The sequence below is a fragment of the Fonsecaea erecta genome (assembly GCF_001651985.1).
Source record: "Fonsecaea erecta strain CBS 125763 chromosome Unknown Scaff2, whole genome shotgun sequence".
Taxonomy (NCBI): domain Eukaryota; kingdom Fungi; phylum Ascomycota; class Eurotiomycetes; order Chaetothyriales; family Herpotrichiellaceae; genus Fonsecaea; species Fonsecaea erecta.
Genome location: NW_017387245.1, coordinates 1,062,981 through 1,083,099, shown reverse-complemented (window position 1 = coordinate 1,083,099; position 20,119 = coordinate 1,062,981). Strand labels below are relative to the sequence as shown.

At 53.8% G+C, this 20,119-nt stretch overlaps 7 protein-coding genes across 7 annotated transcripts; 2 read left to right on the top strand and 5 right to left on the bottom strand.

The window, feature by feature from the left end:
* Positions 1-636: 636 nt before the first annotated feature.
* AYL99_02152 (hypothetical protein) lies at positions 637-1,977 on the bottom strand (the record flags this gene model as incomplete). Its single annotated transcript, XM_018833668.1, has 1 exon — positions 637-1,977. One exon carries the CDS (start codon positions 1,975-1,977, stop codon positions 637-639), a length of 1,341 nt encoding a protein of 446 aa, XP_018696292.1.
* A 1,960-nt stretch (positions 1,978-3,937) lies between these two features.
* Positions 3,938-4,734, bottom strand: AYL99_02151 (hypothetical protein; the record flags this gene model as incomplete). The annotated part of the gene is made up of 3 exons (XM_018833667.1): positions 3,938-4,210; positions 4,272-4,600; positions 4,653-4,734. 3 exons carry the CDS (start codon positions 4,732-4,734, stop codon positions 3,938-3,940), a joined length of 684 nt encoding a protein of 227 aa, XP_018696291.1.
* Positions 4,735-5,586: 852 nt separating this feature from the next.
* On the top strand, positions 5,587-6,316 carry AYL99_02150 (hypothetical protein; the record flags this gene model as incomplete). Its single annotated transcript, XM_018833666.1, has 2 exons — positions 5,587-5,634; positions 5,684-6,316. 2 exons carry the CDS (start codon positions 5,587-5,589, stop codon positions 6,314-6,316), a joined length of 681 nt encoding a protein of 226 aa, XP_018696290.1.
* A 670-nt stretch (positions 6,317-6,986) lies between these two features.
* On the top strand, positions 6,987-8,936 carry AYL99_02149 (hypothetical protein; the record flags this gene model as incomplete). The annotated part of the gene is made up of 5 exons (XM_018833665.1): positions 6,987-7,202; positions 7,262-7,291; positions 8,287-8,475; positions 8,505-8,575; positions 8,630-8,936. The coding sequence occupies 5 exons, from the start codon at positions 6,987-6,989 to the stop codon at positions 8,934-8,936; spliced, it is 813 nt and encodes a 270-aa protein (XP_018696289.1).
* Positions 8,937-9,819: 883 nt separating this feature from the next.
* On the bottom strand, positions 9,820-13,287 carry AYL99_02148 (hypothetical protein; the record flags this gene model as incomplete). The annotated part of the gene is made up of 1 exon (XM_018833664.1): positions 9,820-13,287. One exon carries the CDS (start codon positions 13,285-13,287, stop codon positions 9,820-9,822), a length of 3,468 nt encoding a protein of 1,155 aa, XP_018696288.1.
* A 927-nt stretch (positions 13,288-14,214) lies between these two features.
* Positions 14,215-15,021, bottom strand: AYL99_02147 (hypothetical protein; the record flags this gene model as incomplete). Its single annotated transcript, XM_018833663.1, has 2 exons — positions 14,215-14,926; positions 14,984-15,021. 2 exons carry the CDS (start codon positions 15,019-15,021, stop codon positions 14,215-14,217), a joined length of 750 nt encoding a protein of 249 aa, XP_018696287.1.
* A 512-nt stretch (positions 15,022-15,533) lies between these two features.
* On the bottom strand, positions 15,534-19,058 carry AYL99_02146 (hypothetical protein; the record flags this gene model as incomplete). The annotated part of the gene is made up of 1 exon (XM_018833662.1): positions 15,534-19,058. The coding sequence occupies one exon, from the start codon at positions 19,056-19,058 to the stop codon at positions 15,534-15,536; it is 3,525 nt and encodes a 1,174-aa protein (XP_018696286.1).
* Between the last annotated feature and the right edge of the window lie 1,061 nt (positions 19,059-20,119).

Here is a 20,119-nt window from a genome sequence, read left to right as displayed (position 1 = left end):
TTGCATTGTCGTTGTACGATTGATTGCCAACTTGACGGACGGCGATGGCTAGTGGCGTCTGGCGTCTGGACGGAGGGGAAGAGGAGAGCCGGTGTGGTGTAGTATAATATAGTTTACTTCTGGGATATAACAAGACCACCGCCCAGGTCGACTCGGGAGGGCGTCTCTTTGGTTGTTAAAGACTTCTGCGGACGTGGATGTGGTATATCATAGGTATACCGAGTGCCTACACACCACGAGGCGAGGTGGGATATGGTGGCGTACACTGTAGTAGTCGCATGATATCGATTTGAGCTGTCGATATCACACTATGGTGACAGAGGCGGAGGCAGGCACTTGAAGAGCTATTTTTGCCGGAGCCCCTGTTGTCCGTCGTCGTCTTGTTCTCTGCAATTGACGTGTGCTCAAAGATCCCCAGGCCTCCAACTGGTGGGTAGTAGCCTCGCGTCGCTGAAGATTCGACCCTTTCGCAAGGGGTCGGTAGCCCAGAGTTCTCTATCGAGCGAGGGAAGAGAGGAGGGGTCAATGGCTTGGTGCATTGGACCTAGAGAGACCTCCGATCTCTGTAACCCGTGCCGTCTTCCAATGGCCAGGTGTGCGGAAGGAAGTTGTGGTTACTGCGTCGACTCGGTGGATTCACACGCGCGGACGATTCCTCGCCTCCCACTTCTCGTACACCTTCGACCCCTTCCTCAGCCCGCCCACCGTCTCCCAGACGGTGACGAAGACGATCAGGCCCATGGCCGTGCTCAGCAGCTGCACGGCGTCAAAGTGCTCCTCGTCGACCAGGGGCAGGAGCACCAGGATGACGGCGACGACTAGCCGCATTCCGACCCGGGGCGTCTTGGGCATGATCAGCTCGCACGAGTCCTGGACGCGGAACAGCATCGCCAGGATCCACAGGCAGAGCATGCCCACACCCAGGCCGCCGCCCATCAGCCAGCGCTCGCCGGAATCGAGCTCCTCCTGGCCCGCGCTGACCGCGCAGATGTGCCCGCCAACCAACAGCGACGCGGCCAGCGGCATGTGCAGGCTGAAAAACGCAAACGCGGTCGTGACGGACCGCCGGATCGGGTGCACGCTGTCCAAACTCCCGTCCCCATTGACGTACAGCCAGTTGAGGCAGAAGGCGATGATCAGCGTCCACACCGCTTTCAGCAGACCCATATTCAGGCCGATCGCGGCGGGGTCGCCGACCACGATGCTGTACAGGTACTCGCCCAGGACGATGATGTAGAAGGCCGCGAGCCGGTCGATCTCGTGGCTGATGTCCACGGCGGTGCTGTACTCGAGTTTTAGCCGTCGCTTGATCCACGTGCCGAACGTGATGACCCAGGTGACTTCCTGGTAGACGATGCCCACGACGGCGACGGCGATCTTGGCCCGCAGACTGACGTTCTCAAAGAACAGAGGGATCCAGATGAGGAGGCCCACCACGATGAAGCCGGCCATAACTCGGGCCTGGGTGCGGTGCTGGAAGCTGGCGAACGAGGAAACCACATAGACGCACGCGACGGTGAAGCGTGCCGTTATAAAGGCGCCCACCACGGTCCTCATGGCGCCGATGTCGTCGGCCACGAGGCGGGCGTTGTTGCCGTACAGCACCATCAGGGCCATGACCCAGAGGATGACGCCACGCTGGACCAGGTCGTCGTTGTAGTACGAGTTCATGATCTCGCGCAGGTCGCTCCAGATGTGCCAGGCCGGCGCGAAGATCAGCAGGTACTTGACCAGCCCGGCGCCGGACGGATGCTCGGCCAGGTCCTCGGCGAAGTTAGCCACCAGCGCGACGTACAGCAGGTCGAGGAACAGCTCGAAACGCCCGGCCTGGCGCTCCTCTTCGGATTCCCGTTCGAGGGTGCCGTTGTGGAACCACTGCAGCGCCTTGGGCCGTTTGATCAGATACCGGGACGCGGTCGCCTTGTCATCTTCTGATCCATGTCGAGGCTCAGAAGGAGAAGGGGGCGAGCAGGACATTGGGTCCGCTGCCGTTGTTGTCGACGGTGAAGGAAGCTTCTCTCCTAAATCAGCGTTGGAATTGGGGATGTTGGTGGGTAGGTGTAGATGTAAGAAGCATGTGGTGATCAGAGGATCTCCCGCTCTCTCCGTGAGAGCACTAACTCATAGATTCCGACTGAGAGCCGGCACGATGTGAATTTATAGCATTGTTGTGGTTATTCATGCGAAAGGGATGGAAAGAATAGAACGAAGTTCGGGCTGCACTGTAGATCAGTGGCTGGTCCGCAAACGTGCCTGTTCCAACTCCTCCAGCAGAAGCAAATGCTCACTGTACGTAAAACGCCCAAAGTCTAAATCAAGCCCGTCATCCGGAGAAGCCAATCGAGGTTTGAATTGTCTCTTGAGGCAGTGAGTGAGTGAAGTGATGGGTGGTGATTGAATGAATGAATGAAATAAGAGTGGTATATATATATGGAGAGGTACTTCTTCTGTATATAGGAACTGGTGCCTTTTATTTTGACTGTTTGCACCGTGTCCTCGCCTGAGCTCGCCGTCAGATAGTGAGTGCTGCCTGTTCTCACCTCATCGCCACGAAATGGGTGCGAAGGTACAGTTTGGCCTTCTGCTGTCGACAACCAAATCAGTGTAAACGGAAGAGATGATGCTCATCGGCGCCAGGTTTTTCCATCGACCATGTCTGCTTGGTGACAGAAGGTCGTGCTTTGTTTGATCTTGTAATATCTGCTACAGATCAGCCAGCTGATGTGCTGGTGGTTAGCGGAGTATCTACGCAGCGCCGGATCAATCTTGTTCCGTCCTCCTTCGGTCCTCACCTTCGGGACTACAATATATATATGTTATCGAGGGTGGTATTGCAGAGGAGCAGATTGGCACTTGGCTGGAACGCTCGACCAGCTGATGGCCAAGAGTATCTCATAATCGCCTAGCCGCTTAGATGGTCTCCCGTTGTGTGGTGGGCACAGTTTAAGAGCATACTACGCGGGCTTAGCACGGCTTTCTGTTTCCGTCGCCCGTTGCATGTGGTGTACAAGTAGTAAATAAGTTGTTATGCGGGAGTGCTCGGTAACATGTACTGCGCCAGAGCAGATTCGGCACCTGGTGCCACTACTTATGTACCAGGGCCGGTTAGGTAAGCGCCAATGAGCCACGACGACACCCGAAGGTTGACGGCGACTCTGACGGCGACAATCATAATAAACGGTTGCCGCCGACTGAGAGGGGTGGCCGGAACGAAGATGCCTTACGCTGCCTGACTCATCGGCCCACCTCGCTGCCTGTGACTGCTACCCGCATTAGTAGTATCATGGGAGTGTACCTTCACCGCAATAGTCGTGTCCGCAGTTTGGGGTCGCCCAAGAAGGGGAGGCCTAGACTGAGATGCGGTGTGAAGATGCGTCCACTGTATCTCTTATCACGTCCCTTTGATCCCGAGACATTCGGGCCGCATCAGTGGCTCATCTTACGTGGGATGGTACTCGATACATACTGGGGATATCGATCAATTCTCTGGATACTGACGGGCTAGCAGTGGCTTGATTGCATGATGATTGAGGAGATCTCCTGTCCATCCGTTGTCGCCTCTCCCAGGTCTCCATACCAATAAAAGTTCCTCCTTGCAATTCCTTCGGTACCATTTGTAGTTGGGAAAAAGAAAGACTTGTGCTATTGTCGCCCGATTGGACAGCAGAACCACCCCTAGTTTCCATTGCCTAGTAGTTGAACCGCGCTCGGGCCTTGAATCGACAGATGGGAAATCTAAGCGGCTGAGGTGACAACACAAGAACGCTCGCTCACATATTGACAGGGTCGGGAGGAATTTTGTAGAGTTGGATGTATGCAGCATTGACTCGAGGACCGGGCATTAACGACCAAGGATGGGCTGCGTCTGGATGCCATGGGGATCCGCTTGCTTCGACGCCGCGCATGGGGATTCCGTCAGAGGGGTCGACCATTAAAATCATGCCGCCTCCTTGCCTTTGCCCTTGCCTTTAGCGTCACCTTCGGCTTCATCATCTTCAAGGTCCGGCATGTCGTCGTCGTCATCATCCTCTTCGTCATTGTCTTCGCCGCCCTCGGCTCCGGCTCCCTCGCCTTCGCCTCCCAAGCCAGCACCGCCGCCGAGCTTGGAGAAATCGATACCACCAAAGCCGCCGTCCTCTCCGAGTCCACCGCCAAATTGGTTCATGTAGTCGTCCTCCGGCGCTTCGTTCTGCTCATCCTCATCGACCCACTAAAACGGCCAGGTCAGTAAACGAGAAGTGAGTTGTGACTCGAAAGGGTCCAGATCGTACCTTGTCAAAGTCTGTGCGCAGATAGTGTACTTTTGCGGGGTCCTTGAGTAGGCGTGGCCAATACTCCTCCTTGAGTTCTTTCTTCCTGAGAATCATCTGGATGTTGGCCGCAGTGTGATGCGTCTTCGAGTTCTCGACGTCGATCTCAGAGAAAAACTCCATCTCAAGATGGTATGTAGTCTTCTTGGTCTCTGATGTGCCCGTGAAGGTGAGCCCGGTGGGTTTGAGGTCGAGTTTAAGAGACTTGGGCGGGACATCAGGCACGCTGATCGTCAGGTAGATGTAGTTCTTTTCTGGCTCAGTGGCGGATGAGCGCTGCGCCCATAGAACTGCGAACAACTTGAGTCAGTCATTTGCTGAGGTCAAATGAGGGTTTTTTACTGGGTGAGTGAAAGTCTTTGCTGGTATGGAAATCTTTGCGGCAGAGGGAGAGTGTACCTTCTGGAGTAACCTGGTTCGACATGGCTGAGGGTGACGAGTTTGGAGGGGCTTGTGGTGTCAGAGGATAGGAAAGTAGTAGTGATGGATAAGAAGAAGAGCGTGGTGAGAATGTAGGGGCACGATCAGATGGTGAGAACAATGGAAGAGGGAAAACTCTGCTTGCTTGTTTGGTGCACTCGGTCTGCTGCAAGAGGTTCAACTATTTGTGTGTGGGCGATCAGTCTAAGGTGAAAGGGACGAGGCTGTTCGAAGTGCAACGAATAACATCGAAAGCGCCCCCGGGCTGCTTGGGCTGAGCAGGCAGTGGGTGCTCGGTGCTCAGTGCCTGTTCCGCCGCCCACTCAGCATGACTTTCACGAGCAAGACCCTCTTAAGGTACCGCATCCGCACCACTAGTGAATGCCTGTCACTGAAATATTACAAGTTATGTTATGCTCTTCCCCCACTCGATACCCCCCAGTATGCTAGGCAGCCGTGGCATCGTGCCAAAGGCCCTCACTCTTCCCTCGATACCTTGGGAACGCAGTGTCTGACTGGGGGCTACCCACCACCAACAACCTTCGTCCACTGGTATCTGCAGGTGCCAAAGAGTTTGCGACAACTGCTCCTTTTAGTTGATCTCCCGTTCATCAGCCCTACAACTTACTTTGGACAGCAAGCAATTGGACATTCCGCTTATCATTGCCCTGCCGCCGTGTGATCGAGTAATCGCAGACAACCACGCTCGCGCGATCTACCGCAAGCCTGCCACCAGCGGCTACTGGCTCGGATCCGAGCATGGCCCTATAATTGATCACTCGAGGCTCCTGCGATTCGAACACAGACAGACACCAAGCTATTACACAATCAGAGTCTTTACGGGCATACCGCCGTAATGCAATCTTTCAAGGCAGTCTTCTTTAAGCCGGATCCCCAGGAACAAGTACGTCCGCAGTTTCCACATAGACTACGACAGGCTAACTCTACCCCAGAAACGAAAATGCGATAGCATCATCCGTAAAAACGTGCGTGCCTTGGACCGGGACATTACCAACCTGAAGATCACGGAACAGAAAACGAGGACATTGATATTGAATGCCGCAAAGAGGGGACAGAAAAACCCGTCCCAGGCGAAACAGGGCGCCGACGAAGCACGAATATTTGCTAGGGAATTGATCAAAGTGCGGAAGCAGTCCGGAAGACTACACACCAGCAAGGCGCAGTTGCAAAGCGTGCAGATGCAAGTGAACGAGGCGTTTTCGGTCCGGAAGATCGAAGGCAGTCTGAAGGCCAGCACTCGGATCATGAAAGATGTCAACACGTTGATCAGGTTACCAGAGTTGACCGGCACCATGCAAGAGCTGAGCCAGGAATTGATGAAGGCAGGCATCATCGAAGAGATGGTCGGTGATGCTCTGCCCAATGACGAGCTGCTAGAGGGAGAGGACGAGGAAGCAGAGACAGAAGTCGACAAGGTCCTGGGCGAGGTCTTGAAAGGAAGGCTGGGAACTCCCGAGCAGCAAGTTCCACAACTCCCAGTGGAAGCGGAGGAAGAGGAACCGGAAGAGGACCGAGAAGCAGAACTGGAGCAAATGCGAGGGAGACTCGAGGCGTTGAAGAGCTGAGCCGGTCATGCCGGCTGGGCGCGTCCGTTGCAGGGACCGAAGTCGATACTACCATGTTTTGAGATGATGATACATGAATGGCGTTCAAAGGGATCAGGTAGAGTATGCCGTCTTTCAAAACACCATCGGACCCCAGGATAACTGGCACCCAAACACTCTGGCGACCACAGGTCCCCCGGAGTCGAGCACGTGATACTGATATGCGAAGGCCGTATGCGAGGGCGCTGGATCAGGCTTAGTGCGGTCTTGGCGGAATCCGAATCTCTCCTGTGTGCCTGTTGCGTTGCCTGCGCCTCACCTTAACCTAGCCGCATTCATCATTTGGCGTGACTCTCCTTCATTCATCCTTCTTCTGCCTTACCCATCTTCTTCACCTTCACCTTCACCTTCACCATCGTCACTGCTATCAGACGATATCACATCCATCCAAGCGCATATTTGATTCTCCCCACGCGTGCCTTTATCGCCATTTTCTTGACCACAAGTCTATCTCTCCTTCAACCTTTTCAAATCTCCAACCCCCAACAGACCACCGCGATCAGTTGATCATTTGTCCCGCAACTGAATCAGACTTGACAGCTCTCCCCTGTCACTCTTCACACGACAGATCGTTCCCTCCTTCCACCTTTGGAAATTCCCTTCTTGAACTGTCTGCTTCTATTCGTTCAAGATGTCTGGCAGGCTAGATCAATCTCTCGATTCCATCATTGATAGCCAGAAGAAGGCGAAGCGCGAGGCTCGCCGTCGCAAGGTCGGAAAGTCAACTGGTCCAACCGCTCCAGTCGGCGGTGTCAAGAAGGCCACAAGACCGGTCAAATCTGCCATCAAACCGTCAACCGGCGCTGCATCTCAATCCCGCTCAAGCAAGATCGTTGTCAGTGGATTGGTAGGTTTCTGACTTGACTGCCTCATGTTCCCGTGGCGCGCCGCTAATCTTTTGGGTAGCCATTCGACGTCAACGAAGCCCAGATCAAGGTATGTTGATAAAGAGGCTTTCGACCTTGGATTCCATCGCCGCTTGCCACCGCCTGTTATTCTTTGGCTCTTTATGCGACCGTGTCCGATAAGAGGAAGATAATTGCAACGAGAGGACTGAGGAAGATGTCAAGACGCGAGAGACCATACTCAAGGACCGTATTGCCACGCTGAAAACGCTGGCTGTATTTGGGGCTGGCAACATTCTCACCACCTTGGACTCGCACCTTTGATTCCGCGATACAATCCGGTGAAAATGCAGTTCGCCACGATCTTGCAAGTACCCTCCGGCTAGCCACCGTGTGGGAAAGCGAAGCAGATCTGCCCAGAGAACCTCTCAACATGCTGAGACGCGTTTGAGACCCTCTCACCTTGTTTGTCTGGGGCATCAGCGAGGTTGCACCCAAAATTTCCAAAGCATAATAGAGCAGCGCAGCACAGCACAGCACAGCACGATCTGTCACGTCGAACTATTGTCCCTCTAATGCCTGGTTCCCGACGCTCTCCACAGCATACACGAACACATACTCCCCGACGCCATGTGTCAAGACCTCGCACCAAGCTGTCACCTGGCTCTGTACCCGGATCAGGATATCTTCTCGATGGTCCTCACGGGCTGCGTTATGGACAACCCACAATTCACCAACTCTCCCCATACCGCCCGACCTTTTGTGCGACGGAAAACTGGACGTGTCATCAAGCTTGTAGCCGACCTTTTCTACAGCTAGTATCACAATGTATACGAATTCCAAGCACCTCTTCGATCGAACACATTCATGGGACGACAGCGACGATATATGATTCGAACTGCTGGCCTGCTGCTGCTCTCAACTCTTTTGCACTCGCTGATGCTCCAGCGCAAGGATATGTACCTGGACTATACTCTACTGTGGAAACATCTCTTGCTGCATTCTTACCTGGGGGACGAACGATGCGGAAGAAATGCTATTCCCACTTCTCTCCAGCAGTTTTACTGATCACTCGAGGCCGAATAGGAATACTTCGGCAAGTCCGTAGGCAACGTCAAGAAAGTGTCCTTGCAGTACAATCAAAATGGTCAGAGCCGTGGTATTGCCGACATTGTCTTCTCGAAGCCCGACTCTGCCGCAAAAGCTGCTAAAGACCTAAACGGAATGCTGGTTGACAAGCGACCCATGAAGGCAAGCACGGCTACTATTCGCACCGTACATGGACCTCTCCTGACCTCGACTAGATTGAAGTTGTGATGGATGCTAGCCGTGTCCCAGAACCGGCTCCAGCCAAATCACTTGCGGACCGTGTTGCGTACGCAAATCCACCGAAACGCTCGGGAAAGTCAGAACCACTGACAAAAACCAGCGCCAACCCCAAAGTTCAACCAAAATCCGCGACGGCAACGAAGAAGGTGACCGGAAAAGATGGCACCAAGGGAAGATCGGCCGGCAAACCCGGAAAGCCAAAGCGCGGACGGAATCCTCGAGCCAAACCCAAGACCGCTGAAGAGCTCGACGCCGAGATGACTGACTACTGGGGAGGCAACAACCCAACCGCCGTGGGACCGACCGCCGAAGCCGCAGCCACCAACGGTGCTGCTCCCGCAGCTAACACCGGCGACGACATGGGCATGGAAGAGATTTCAGTGAGCGATGTCGAGTTCATCTTCTGAATCCGTTCAAAACTGACACCCGTATCAGTGAATGCCCGTGCTTGGATATCGTGAAGGAAGACAGTATCCCAGGAGTGGAGCCCGCACCCACACAACTTCCTACGACCATCGACTTCCAAGCTTTCTCTTTTCACCGCATGACTGTACTGAATAACCATCTAGCATTTTTGCCCACCCTTGCACCACCCACAAATCCCACTTCATTCAAATAAAAACTGTGTTGCTATCTTTGCTGCAAGGGGGGAGGGCATTGGGTGAGAGCATGGGTTGGGGATGATCTGGCGGGATCGACAGCAATGGCCGAGGGTGGGCACTGGGAGGATCAAATTGGCACGGGATGGGGTGCATCAGCGATAGAATGTGCAATCGGACCCATAAGCTTGATAATTCCGCAGGCAGGACCTGATCAGAAATATGTGCCAAAAAAAAGATTCAAGCTTGAATAGCAAAAGTCACGTTCCCGTCCCGGCTGATTTTCAGAAAAATTCATCAATTAGCATATTCATTCGTTACCTGCATTTTCACTCTTGCTCTTTTCTGTAGACAGTTCGATCATGATCAGTCGTTAACCTTTTTGTCATCATCATCAATCAGCTCGCTCCTATCCCATGAACCGTTGGCTGTTGCCGACGACTTGAACGCTATGCACCTCTTCAAAGATGTTGTACCCACTTCCAGCTCTACCCCTGGAGCCCATTTCTTTTGTTCTCCCAGAGAAGAGTCGCGACTGTTCTTGCCATGGAGTGAATCGTGACTGCGGCGGGTGGCAGACTGGATAGGTAGGATAAAGGTAATAAATAGTCAAAACAGGTAGGTGCATTGACGGTAAGGTCTTGATTGATTGTATTGCAGCTGGCTGGCTGGAGAGTTGATTGAGGTTGGATCAGATAAATTCGAAATCATCGTCCGCGTCGATCAAAACGACCGAGCTGGAGCTCGAGCTCGAGGTGTCAATGCGATGGGGATGGGGACGCTGGGGGAGAGGGCGAGTCTGCTGCTGCTCCGTCTCGGTGGCCGGGTCGTCGTGGGCTCCCCGTGGGAGATCAGGGAGGACGAACCCGTGCGGGAAGTTCTGGGCTTTGGCTTTGCCTTTTCCACTGTCCCTAGTGGCCGTATCGGTCCCGGCGTCGTGTGGAATGGTCTCGATGTCCTCCTGGTGGGCTTCGTGGGTGCTGGTCTGGGTATAACAATGCGCTTGACCTTGGTCGGATTGATGGTCAGCTCCGTCCTGGTTGACGCTCCCTTCGAAGACCTTCGAGTCTGTTGGCGATGCCCCCGCCGGCTCGTCGTCCCAGTTGAATCCGTCGCTATCGGAACCCCCTCCCCCGAACTCGTCTTCATCACCATCAGCAATAGCAGTAGCGTCCTCGTCCTCGTCGTCGAGGTCCTCGTCATCCAGCATGTCCGTATCCCCCTCTTCGTCCGTTCCGGAAGGAACTTGGTCCACGTGGACGACATTGTGGTCTATAACGGCAGGGTTATCCAAGAGGTCTGCGCACGCAGTCTCTCGTTTGACCGTCGTGGTGCTGGCACTCGACACACTCTTCACCGTCCGGGTCCCATCCGTCGCAAGCTTACTAGCCTTGCCTACGGTGCTGATCGCCTGGGAACTGCTGATCTCGTCGAAGTCACTGCCAGCAGTCTCCGCTTGATCGAACCCCCGTTTGATCCGTCCCGGGCCAAAGCTTTCAACCCCTGTCTGTATCGGATCGAGATTCGGGACGGGCACTCCTTCATACACCCCTCCCGTGCCGTCGTCGTTGCCACCAGGTACCCAGAGTGGCAGATAGCGGAATTCGTTGTCTGTGAGACACAGAAGGTTGTCATAAAGGTCCGTGGGAAGTAGACCGGTCTGGTGGAAGAGGTGAGGTGGGAAGAGGATCCTTGAACAGATTGTTTCGATGGCCGTGCTGACATTGGTGAGCAATGCCGCAGGATCGATAGGGTAACGGAAGCTGGGGGGCAACGGCCTGGATGCTTCATGGTCAGTATTGGTGTTGGAAAAGGCTTGTTTGATGCGATTGGGGGTTCGAGGAGCCAACTCATCCTCGTAGGTGGGATTCATTTCTTCATGCCTGCCGGTATATGGGTTGAAGAATGTGTCTGAAGCCGAAGAGGAAGACGTGTCTGCTGCTCCTACTGGAGCTATCGGAGGTGAGTCGGCCTGAAGCGTTGCTGGTACTGTTTCCTTTGGACGTATAGGAATCTCTTTCCGCTTCCCATAGGAGCCGTAGGCTGGGATATTGTTCATGTCTTGCAGTGCGCCTCCTGTCCTCATTGGATTGGGTCTCAATGGAAAGACAGGTGGCTCGGTGCCCGGTGCTGGCCCGGGCGGAGCACACCTCCATGAAGGAGTCGCGTGCATTGAGACATTGGGGGACAGTCTTGCATTATCTGTATCGCGGAAAGCGTGGTCGGCATCGGCTGCTTCGTTGGTCTTGCGACGCTTAGGAGATCGCTTTCCCTCGACGACCTCTCCATAGTGAAACATCTGGTTGATGAGATTGATCTTGCGCTCGAAGGTGGACCGTGCCACTCGAGCAACTCCATTGAAAGAGTGATCGTGATGGAGCTCCTGAAGATGCTTGTGGTACTTCGTCTCCATTTTCCAGCCAATCGTGCCGTCGTTGGACGTGCTGTGGGTGCCCTCGTCAAACTGCGTATACTGCAACGCTATCCAGAATGTCTTGGTGAAGTGCCTCATCTGTTGATTGAGAGTCCGATAGACGGTGCTGTAGTCTTCACCAGAAGCCGACCGAAACGAAAGAGTGGACTTGGGGTCCGGCTCCAGATCCCTGAGGTTTCCTTGATCCTGGCATAGAACGTAATAGATTCTAGAACTGATGTACTCCCTCACAGTGGTCTTGGTCGACTTCAGCACCTCCATTGCTTTCTGGGTTTTTCCGACGGCATTTTCAAGGATCGCATAAGCTGCGTTATCGTGCAGAAAGTCCATGTCTTGACACATACTGCAGACGATCTCGCGAATTCGCTTGACGAACGACGAAGCAGCGTGATCAATTCGATTGCGTTCATCATCGTCGAGAAGCTCGAGTTTTCGGCCGTGTACGCTTTGACGGCGGCGGGTCAAAATCTCGGGGTTGAACTCGCCGCAGACCTCAACAAGTGCCCTCTCGCCCACGAGGATGGAGAATGAGTCTTTGATGAGGTCCGGTGATTTAATGCCCAGACCTATACGATATGCCACTTCCGGGTTGTTTTGGATGAAGTTGCTATTATTACCCGCGTAAAGCCAAGTCATGATCCATCCTGAGATACGCTCGTGAGTAGCGCAGCCAAAATATCGAGCGACGGCGAAAAAAGTCCAGACTTTGGGGGCAGAGTCCAGCTTCGGATCGTTCCCTTGAATGGCCTGGAGCACTCGTTCGAGGGCGGACCAGTGCCGCAGCGGCGAGTATTCTGGGGAAATCTGTTGTTTTGGTGCTGGAGGCGCTGGCTTTTCGCTCGAAGACTCACTCTTTGATCTCGGCTTTGTCGTGTTGGCAGAGGTCGAGGTTGAATTTTCAGGCTCCTGCGGTGCCACCGGCTTGAGCATCTCCTCGATGTGAGGCTGTACGCCGAATTCGTCGTGGCCCAGTACGGCGAGAGGAGACAGACCATACTTGTTCATTGCCAGATACCATGTAAGCACACCGCGTGTACAGGTCTGGTCAGTGATGAGAATGACGGCTTCTTCATCTTCATGCGGCGGGCGGAGATCGATGTAGTACTTGAACTTGCCTCCATGCGCAGCCTCCGCTCTGCTTAAGACACCCAGCTTCCTCAGCTTTCTTTCGGCACGATATAACTTTGTTGGATTCGAAAGCTCTTTGGCAAACCTGGACTCTTGCCCCATGAGCCTAAGATTTGTGCTTTGGACAACATGGACACGATCAAAATGTTGTTTGATATACTGATAGTCCTTGTCATTTTGCTCCGGCATCTGTGGGGGAAAGCCAAAATAGATGGCAGTGTCGCCCATCTGGTCGTTCAGGGGGGTGAACTCATTGTTCAAACTCAAGACCAGAGGAACTGATGGCTCACACCACGACGACGATGACGACGACGACGGCAAAGATGGCTGACAGTGAGAGAACCCTTTCTGGATTTGGGGTTGAGTGTCTGGTTCGTGCTTTACTTGGGCCTGATCCTGAAGAGATAGTTGGACAGCTCGGATGAAATCTTGTTCCTCAATTGTCTGCAAGGTGTCTGTGGCTGGGTTGCCAGAGGTTGCAGTGGCGGTGTTCATGGAAGAAGGCTGCGTCGAGAACGGGACATGAGGTCCTGAAGGGTTTTCGACAGCATCATGACCTCCATTAGTCGTTGCTGCGTTAGATGAAGGCAGAACCATTGTTTCTTGAGTTAAAGCAGCATGTACGGAATACAGTTGTGGCACTGAGATTGATATGCGGACGCTACAACATGTGAGCCCAGTTGTGGAATCGAAGAGTCTTGTAAGGTTGTTCACAAGGCCGTCGTATAGTGCTCATCGACCAACGTCCTCGTGTAGGTATTATGAAGTGAACTCTTCAGGTATCAACAGAGTCAGTGCACGGTGAGGACGAGAAAGGCAGGAAAGGCGATGGCTGGTGGTACAGGCTTCGTCATACAGCTGCTGAGAGCCTTGTATACGTCAATATGTGAAGTTGTGAGGCCGCCAGAAGGATGTGAATAGCACAGAGAGGACCAAGAATGAAGAATGAAGCTGGAGGAGAAAGAGAAGATGAGGCTGTAGAGGGGGTAGAAGAGAGAAAACCCCGGGTCTGCGTCGAGTTGTTGGTGTCTGCCTGGTGAGCCTCTCGTCAAGATCTCCAGCTCACATGTGGTTCACCTATTCGGTGCCTACATACCCATCCCGGTGCCTGTATTACTTGGTTATTGGCTCTTATGCTGTGGATGCAGTACCCAGTGGGACTCTGGGGGCACCATGGGCGTTAGAAGGCATCCGAAGGTGGGGGGGAGAGGTCATCCGCCTGCCCCGTCAAGCCACCTCAGCCCACCACACCAGCCTAGCCATACTCAATCCTCCCTCCACTGGGCAGCCCCGTGGCCTATTGCCCCGTCAAGTCCTGGATTCGAGGTCAACACGACAAACGGAGGTGGTGGGTTGGCAGTGTGGTGCCCGAGCAGATACAGCATTGGCCATAGCCACGAATGCAATGCTCCATACCTTGCCTAGAAATACACGCTGTAGCCCGCCAGCAAAACAAGAGCCTTCAGAAGAACCCCCGGGCAAGTTGCGCCTTGGTCCAGACCTGCACAGTGAACCAATCTTTGTTCAACCGACACACTTGCTCCAGGCTGGCAACCCACAGCCGAATCCGACAAACAAATATATCAGGAAGATGACCACGACCACCAGCAGCACCATCACCCGCACATTCTTCCACCACATCTGCCGCCGTAGCCCTCTGCTGCGCACTCGGAAATCCCGTGCACTCCCTCCCAAACGATCCGTCTTGTCTACCAACAGGTCAATTCTCTCGCCCCTCTCCAGCACCCGCTCGATGTTTTCTGTCATGATATCTCTGACGTTGTCGATCTCCTTGCGTGCGTTCGTCAATGCATCGCTCGGCGGGGCGGTATTGTATTGCTGAATCATGGCCTTGAGGGTAGAGTTGAAGGCTGCGGTGCCATACGCGGGCAAGGATGAGAAATCGGTTGACTCGGGCTTGTATTGTGCGAGAAACTTCTTCTTGAGCTCCAGCAAGAATGCGAAGGGCACCCGCCGACCCATCTCCGTCTGAGCAACGACCAGGTAGGTGAGAGCCGCATGGCTGGAGAGCTGCTCGTCCGAGCCATTGGACGTAGAAGATGGCGAGTCCGCGATATAGTGGACAAACAGACGGTCGTGGGTGTAGGTGAGCTTTGCCGGTGTGGAATGTGAGATCTTGGGGAGGATGACAGAGGCGAGCGACGAGGCCGAAGACGACGACGTGCCCGGGGATGTATGCTCGGTGAGGATAGTAGTTCCATGAGCAATGCATGCACTATCGGTCAAAGATGAGAAGAGCTGCTCTTGAAGTGGGCAACACGGTGGTACTTACTAGAGCAATTGGTTTGACTGACCCGAACTCGAAGCCATGGCGGAGCGCAACAGGCACACCTCGGGGGTCACTGAGTGAGTGGAATAACTTCTGGCGCAGTAACGGTGAGGATCCCCTGTACGTAGCACAATCAACTATACGTGAGCCTGGAATTGAAATGGGAAGTGGGAAGTGGGCGAGATAGTCCGAAGGATGAGTCGAGGTGGACGACGTGCAGAGAGGATCGAGGCCGCAGTTAACATCGTTGGCCTCACTAGCCAGTTGCGTCATCGGTGCTACGACGCTAGTCTCTCCACTTCCGCCTTGGGAATACATAGTATGTATAATATCATCTGGCAATTCAACTCGTTGAAACATAATCCGTTTGTCGTACCTCGACCGACTGTTAGATCTGTAAAAGCTGTTCACATCTGATCCTTTCCAATTGCCTGAGATATCAGGGTTATCAATACAAACAACCAATACCATGCCCCCTCCGTAATCGACACCTTTTATCTAGAACCACCCCAGACAGTAAGAGGCCCCCCTTTCTTCCTCAAGCGCTGGATGGTTATTCTCTAGCATCTCGTTCTTCCACCCCCCCGTCCTCCGCCTCTGTTGTCGTCTGTCTTGTTCGGCCCGGCTCTCCCGATCTGGTGACCGAGCGCGCCCGGGGCGTTGCAGCCTCTGCATCAGTATTTGCCGTCAGGGGCCGACCAACCTCTTTCTCTCTGATCCTTCCCTTGAGGCCACTCGTAATTGCTCCCTCTCCACGGTTCCCGCTGGCGACATCATCGCGTCTCATATGGTCTCTCATCTCATGAATTACCTCTCTGAAGCTCTCTTCGAGGGCATTCATGCGAGCCATCAAAATCTTCGTGAACATCTCCTGCTGTTCTTTCTGCTCTTTTTCATGACGTGACTCGATTTTGCCTTTCACCATGTGTACCGCAAATGAGCTGGGAAGAGCTCCAACGTAGCCTCCGCCGATTGCTCTGTTGTCGCCAATATCCGACACTAGATCCATTTCGAGTGACGGTTTGCGCCGCACTTGAGTTGGCTGATTCTTGAGCGACACCAGACCTGCTAAATTGGGCGTCGACCGGAAACCTTGCTCGTCTTTGGTGGGAAGAATCGGTCGCATTCGAGTCGGGCCTGCTGCGCGCTTTGGCGTTCGATGGCCCGCGCCGCTCGAACCGCGCTTTGAGACGGGCGTGCGAGCCCCGGAGCCAGGCGCTGAAATATGTGTCTTGAATGGTGGAGGTTTGCTCCCTTCAGTTGATGAGGTCTGGTCCGTGCTGGAATCCGTCATGGGCTTGAATATCATGGTCGCAGCAGAGACGTTGCGGGAATGATGATGGGCATGGTCCTTGACAGGGCGTCGTGATGGCGAATCAGCCACTGAGCCGGGCTTTTCGAGCTTCGCCTGGGAACTGGCCGCCACAGGTTCACCTACTTCAATAGTAGAGCGAGTGAGAGGTTGCTTAGTTGTGAAGTAGTCACGATGCTCTGGGACGGCAGTGGCCGTATTGTGTTGCTCCGGCTCTATATCACTTGGCGACCGGTGCTCAAATGTGGTTGTATCCTCGTCATCACCATCATCGTTTGTCCGCATCTCATCATCTCCATCTGCATCAGTGTTGTGCGATGGCTGTTCCAACGGGGAAGGTGTGGTCGTGATGGGATGTGTCTCGCCTGGAGATAAGAAGCCTGCATTGGTTGTGAAGTCCTCTGGATCGGATACAACTGACATTGTTTGGCGAGAAAAGTCGCGCAGTCGGCTGTACCGGCGTGGTCGGCGCGGTATCGTTTCCTTAGCCTCGAGTCTATCAACGAGATGTATATCTTGCTCCTGCGGCGGTTCTGCTACATCGTCGCCCATTTTATTCATCCACGTGCTCACCACATTACTCGCCTTGCGCCTGTCCCGGCTCTGGTCAGCCTTTCTAATGGTGCTGTCAAATGGGTGTCTGAACACTTCTTCTAGAGCCCTGTCCTGTCGGAACGTGGCAATGGAGGGCGCTCGATTGAATCGGGTAAACTTTGTCGTTCTTCTCACGCGCCCCCGGTGTTCGACGAGATCGATGCTGTCGTAGACGGTGGATTGCATCATGGTCTTTTCGTACAATAAGATCGAAAACAGTAGGGGTAGATGCGTGATTTTGATAATGGTTCGGTTGATCTTGACGTATTGACGGAAAGGGACGAAGTACCTGAGAGGGACCAATAGCCATGATAGTATGTTTGTTGGCGCCACGTAAGAGAAGAGCGCATCAGATTTGACATGGGAGATGGTATTGACCGCGAACAAAAATTGATGCTCTTCACTCGCGTTCCGGACAATGGCCATGAAGGAATTGGTTAACACAGTGATCAGGATGGTGACTATGAGGAAATGACAAATGAATAGGAACAAAGTTAGAATCGTCTTCCCCAGAACGTTATAGCCTTCCCATCGATCCCAAGCGGCTGGCGTGAAACCCATGAGCATTTGGAGCAGAGCATAAGCCACGGAACTGGGGGTATCAATACCATCATTCCCAAACGACAAGGTGAGAGCAACGAAGAACCCACTGCAGCTGATCAGGATCAACAGTGAGACTGCGATAAGATCCGCCGCCATGTACCGGAAAGCGATCAGTAAAGGTGAGAAGTAGCGGTAATGATCCAGCACAGAGAACAATCGCGGGAAGAGCAGAATGGCGTCGGCTGCAAGGACGTCGTAGGCCATGTGGGCTACCGTGTGCTTCCGGACATCTGGCATGAGAATCCCATAGAGACGCAGTGCCAAATGAATGACCAAGATGAGGAGGATTCCTAAGTCGAAAGTGTTCCAGAAGCTGGCAATGTAGAGACTGAAGCCTTGTTCATTGAATCCAACAACCTCGTCAAGCATATAGCCGGCAGCCCAGAACCAGAAAATTACCTCAAGCGTGGTGATTTCGATAGAGCGCTGCACAAGCACAGCGACGAACAAGCTGAGAAGAACAGCAAAGGACAAGGTAGATAAGATGTTGCGGTATCGAGGAACGCGCAACCGCGACAACTTGAACAGAGAGGCATCCCGGGGATCATACAGCGTGACGGCTCTCCTCGGTATGCGAGGATCGTTGTTGACGGGTGCGGGCTTCGTAGGCAACCCACCATCATTTGTACCGTAACTTCTCGGTCGACTCGCTGTAGGCAACGGTCTATGCAGACTGTCGGCCGCAGAGTGGAACACAATTGTACCGGCCCAGATCGCCTCGAGCTGCTTCACTACCATGGGATGGGAGAGAAACTTTTTAGCCTGGGCGCGGATGGCAATCTCGAAGCACGAGATCCTTGCTGGCCGTTGAGCCGGCTTTTTGGAGTTCGCTGTGTTTCGCCGGTCGTTCTCTGTATGAGGCGCTGCATCCAATTGACCTTGGAGAGGATCAAAGTCATAGGACAATGCGTCAATAAGCTCTCTAGTCGAAAAGTCCTTCAGCAGTTTAATGGCAACCAGCTCACAGACCATTGCACGGGTCTGGTTTGTTCCACTATTGCCCGAAGACATTGCGGCCTCTTTGCTATACTGAAGACAGTTTGCCATGAGAGCATATTGTGTGGCAGCATTCAGATGATGGCTCCGGATTTCTTGTTCGATGGGCTTGACCAGGAACTGCGAAACCTGGGGAGCTCGAAGTTGCTCCCAGGTCAAGACCGTGTCACATCGAGAGCTCACCAGCAAACGAACGGCGTGTGTGAGGGCGAAGACGGGGATGGCATCGAGACGGGCAGCAGAGAATATGGGAAGGAGGGGGGCCGAGTCGTCAGGCCCGTCTTCATCTTCGTCTTCGTCCACGACGCCTTCCGCATTTTCAGTGGGTTGCTCCTCTTCATCTTCTTCATCTTCCTCATCTTCAGAGTCGTCTCCGTGATCCTCCGTGTCCTCATGGTGATACCCCCGGGAGAAAAGGTCACGGTCAGTTTCGGGAGACCGCCTCCAACCGCGCCGAGTCGGGTTGCGCGAATTCTCGGGTGATCGTGTCGTTCGAGTGTATGTTGAGGAGAAGGGCGACCGGTCTCGCCGCCTCTGACTTCGGGGAGCGCGTGTTAGGGAGAAAGAAATCATGATCGGCGTGATAGGCGGTGGTCGATCAAGGAATTATATGTAGCTGAATAAGAATTCGGAACGCGTAAACAAACGGTTGCGACGCCGGACTGAAAGAACAGGAAAAGCATCTCAACGTTACACGGGCATTTTGAACGGCAACAGAAACCCGCAACGTGCTTGGGATGAATGAAAAGGCAAAGGAGGGATGAGTAAAGGCCCTGTCAGTGAGTCTGATATGTCAATGCGGGATGTTCTCGTTTGCACGAGCGGAGGGTGCGCCCTGCTAATGGTGCTGCCAATCCCGCTTGGGTCTGGCAAAAACCCTGAACCTTACCACTAGCAGCAGTCTTGGGTGGTCCATTGCTGCTGCAAGCAACAATTGCATCGAGGCACACGGAACGCCATCTGCATGTGCAGAATGCGGAGGTGGAATTTGATGGGCGACTATCTGTGAGACGAGAGGTCAGTTGGACACGGCATGGGCGCAGTTAGGACAGGCGAATGTTTGGTGACATCAGGGAGGTGGTTGCAGATAAGGCTCTTGGGGATAGAGTTGTGCAACCATGGCTTGTGATTGGGGGTCGCCTGCAAGAATCCGAGGGGAGGCCTGCGGGCGACCTGCACGCTTACTGCCGCTTATGCAGAGGCACGGGGGGGTCGCAGCGTGGGGAAGCACATCGATCCTCGATCGATTTGAGGCCAAGAACAAAAACCCATAAGCATGTGGTCCTGGTTATCAAGGTCTGAGCTGGTAACGAAGAGATTGCCTTTTAGGTTGCTTTCCACTTCCAGATCCGAAACCTCCTCCGTCAAATTATTATTATGGCCGACTCACCATCTCCTTATGGGGGGCAACCAGGAGGCAAAGGGTCCTGGGTGATGATGTACTCGGTACTTGTAGGAAGGGATGAAAAATTTAGCAGGGGCCCTCATCAGCCCTTATTGGCCCTCGAAGTCCCGAGGCGGGCACCTGCAGCATGTAGCGGAAGGTACGGCGTGCTGCGCCACCTGATTGGACGGCATGGAAAAAAATTGCTTGGCATCAAAAAAGGACTTTCTCAGCACCGTCCACTGTCTCA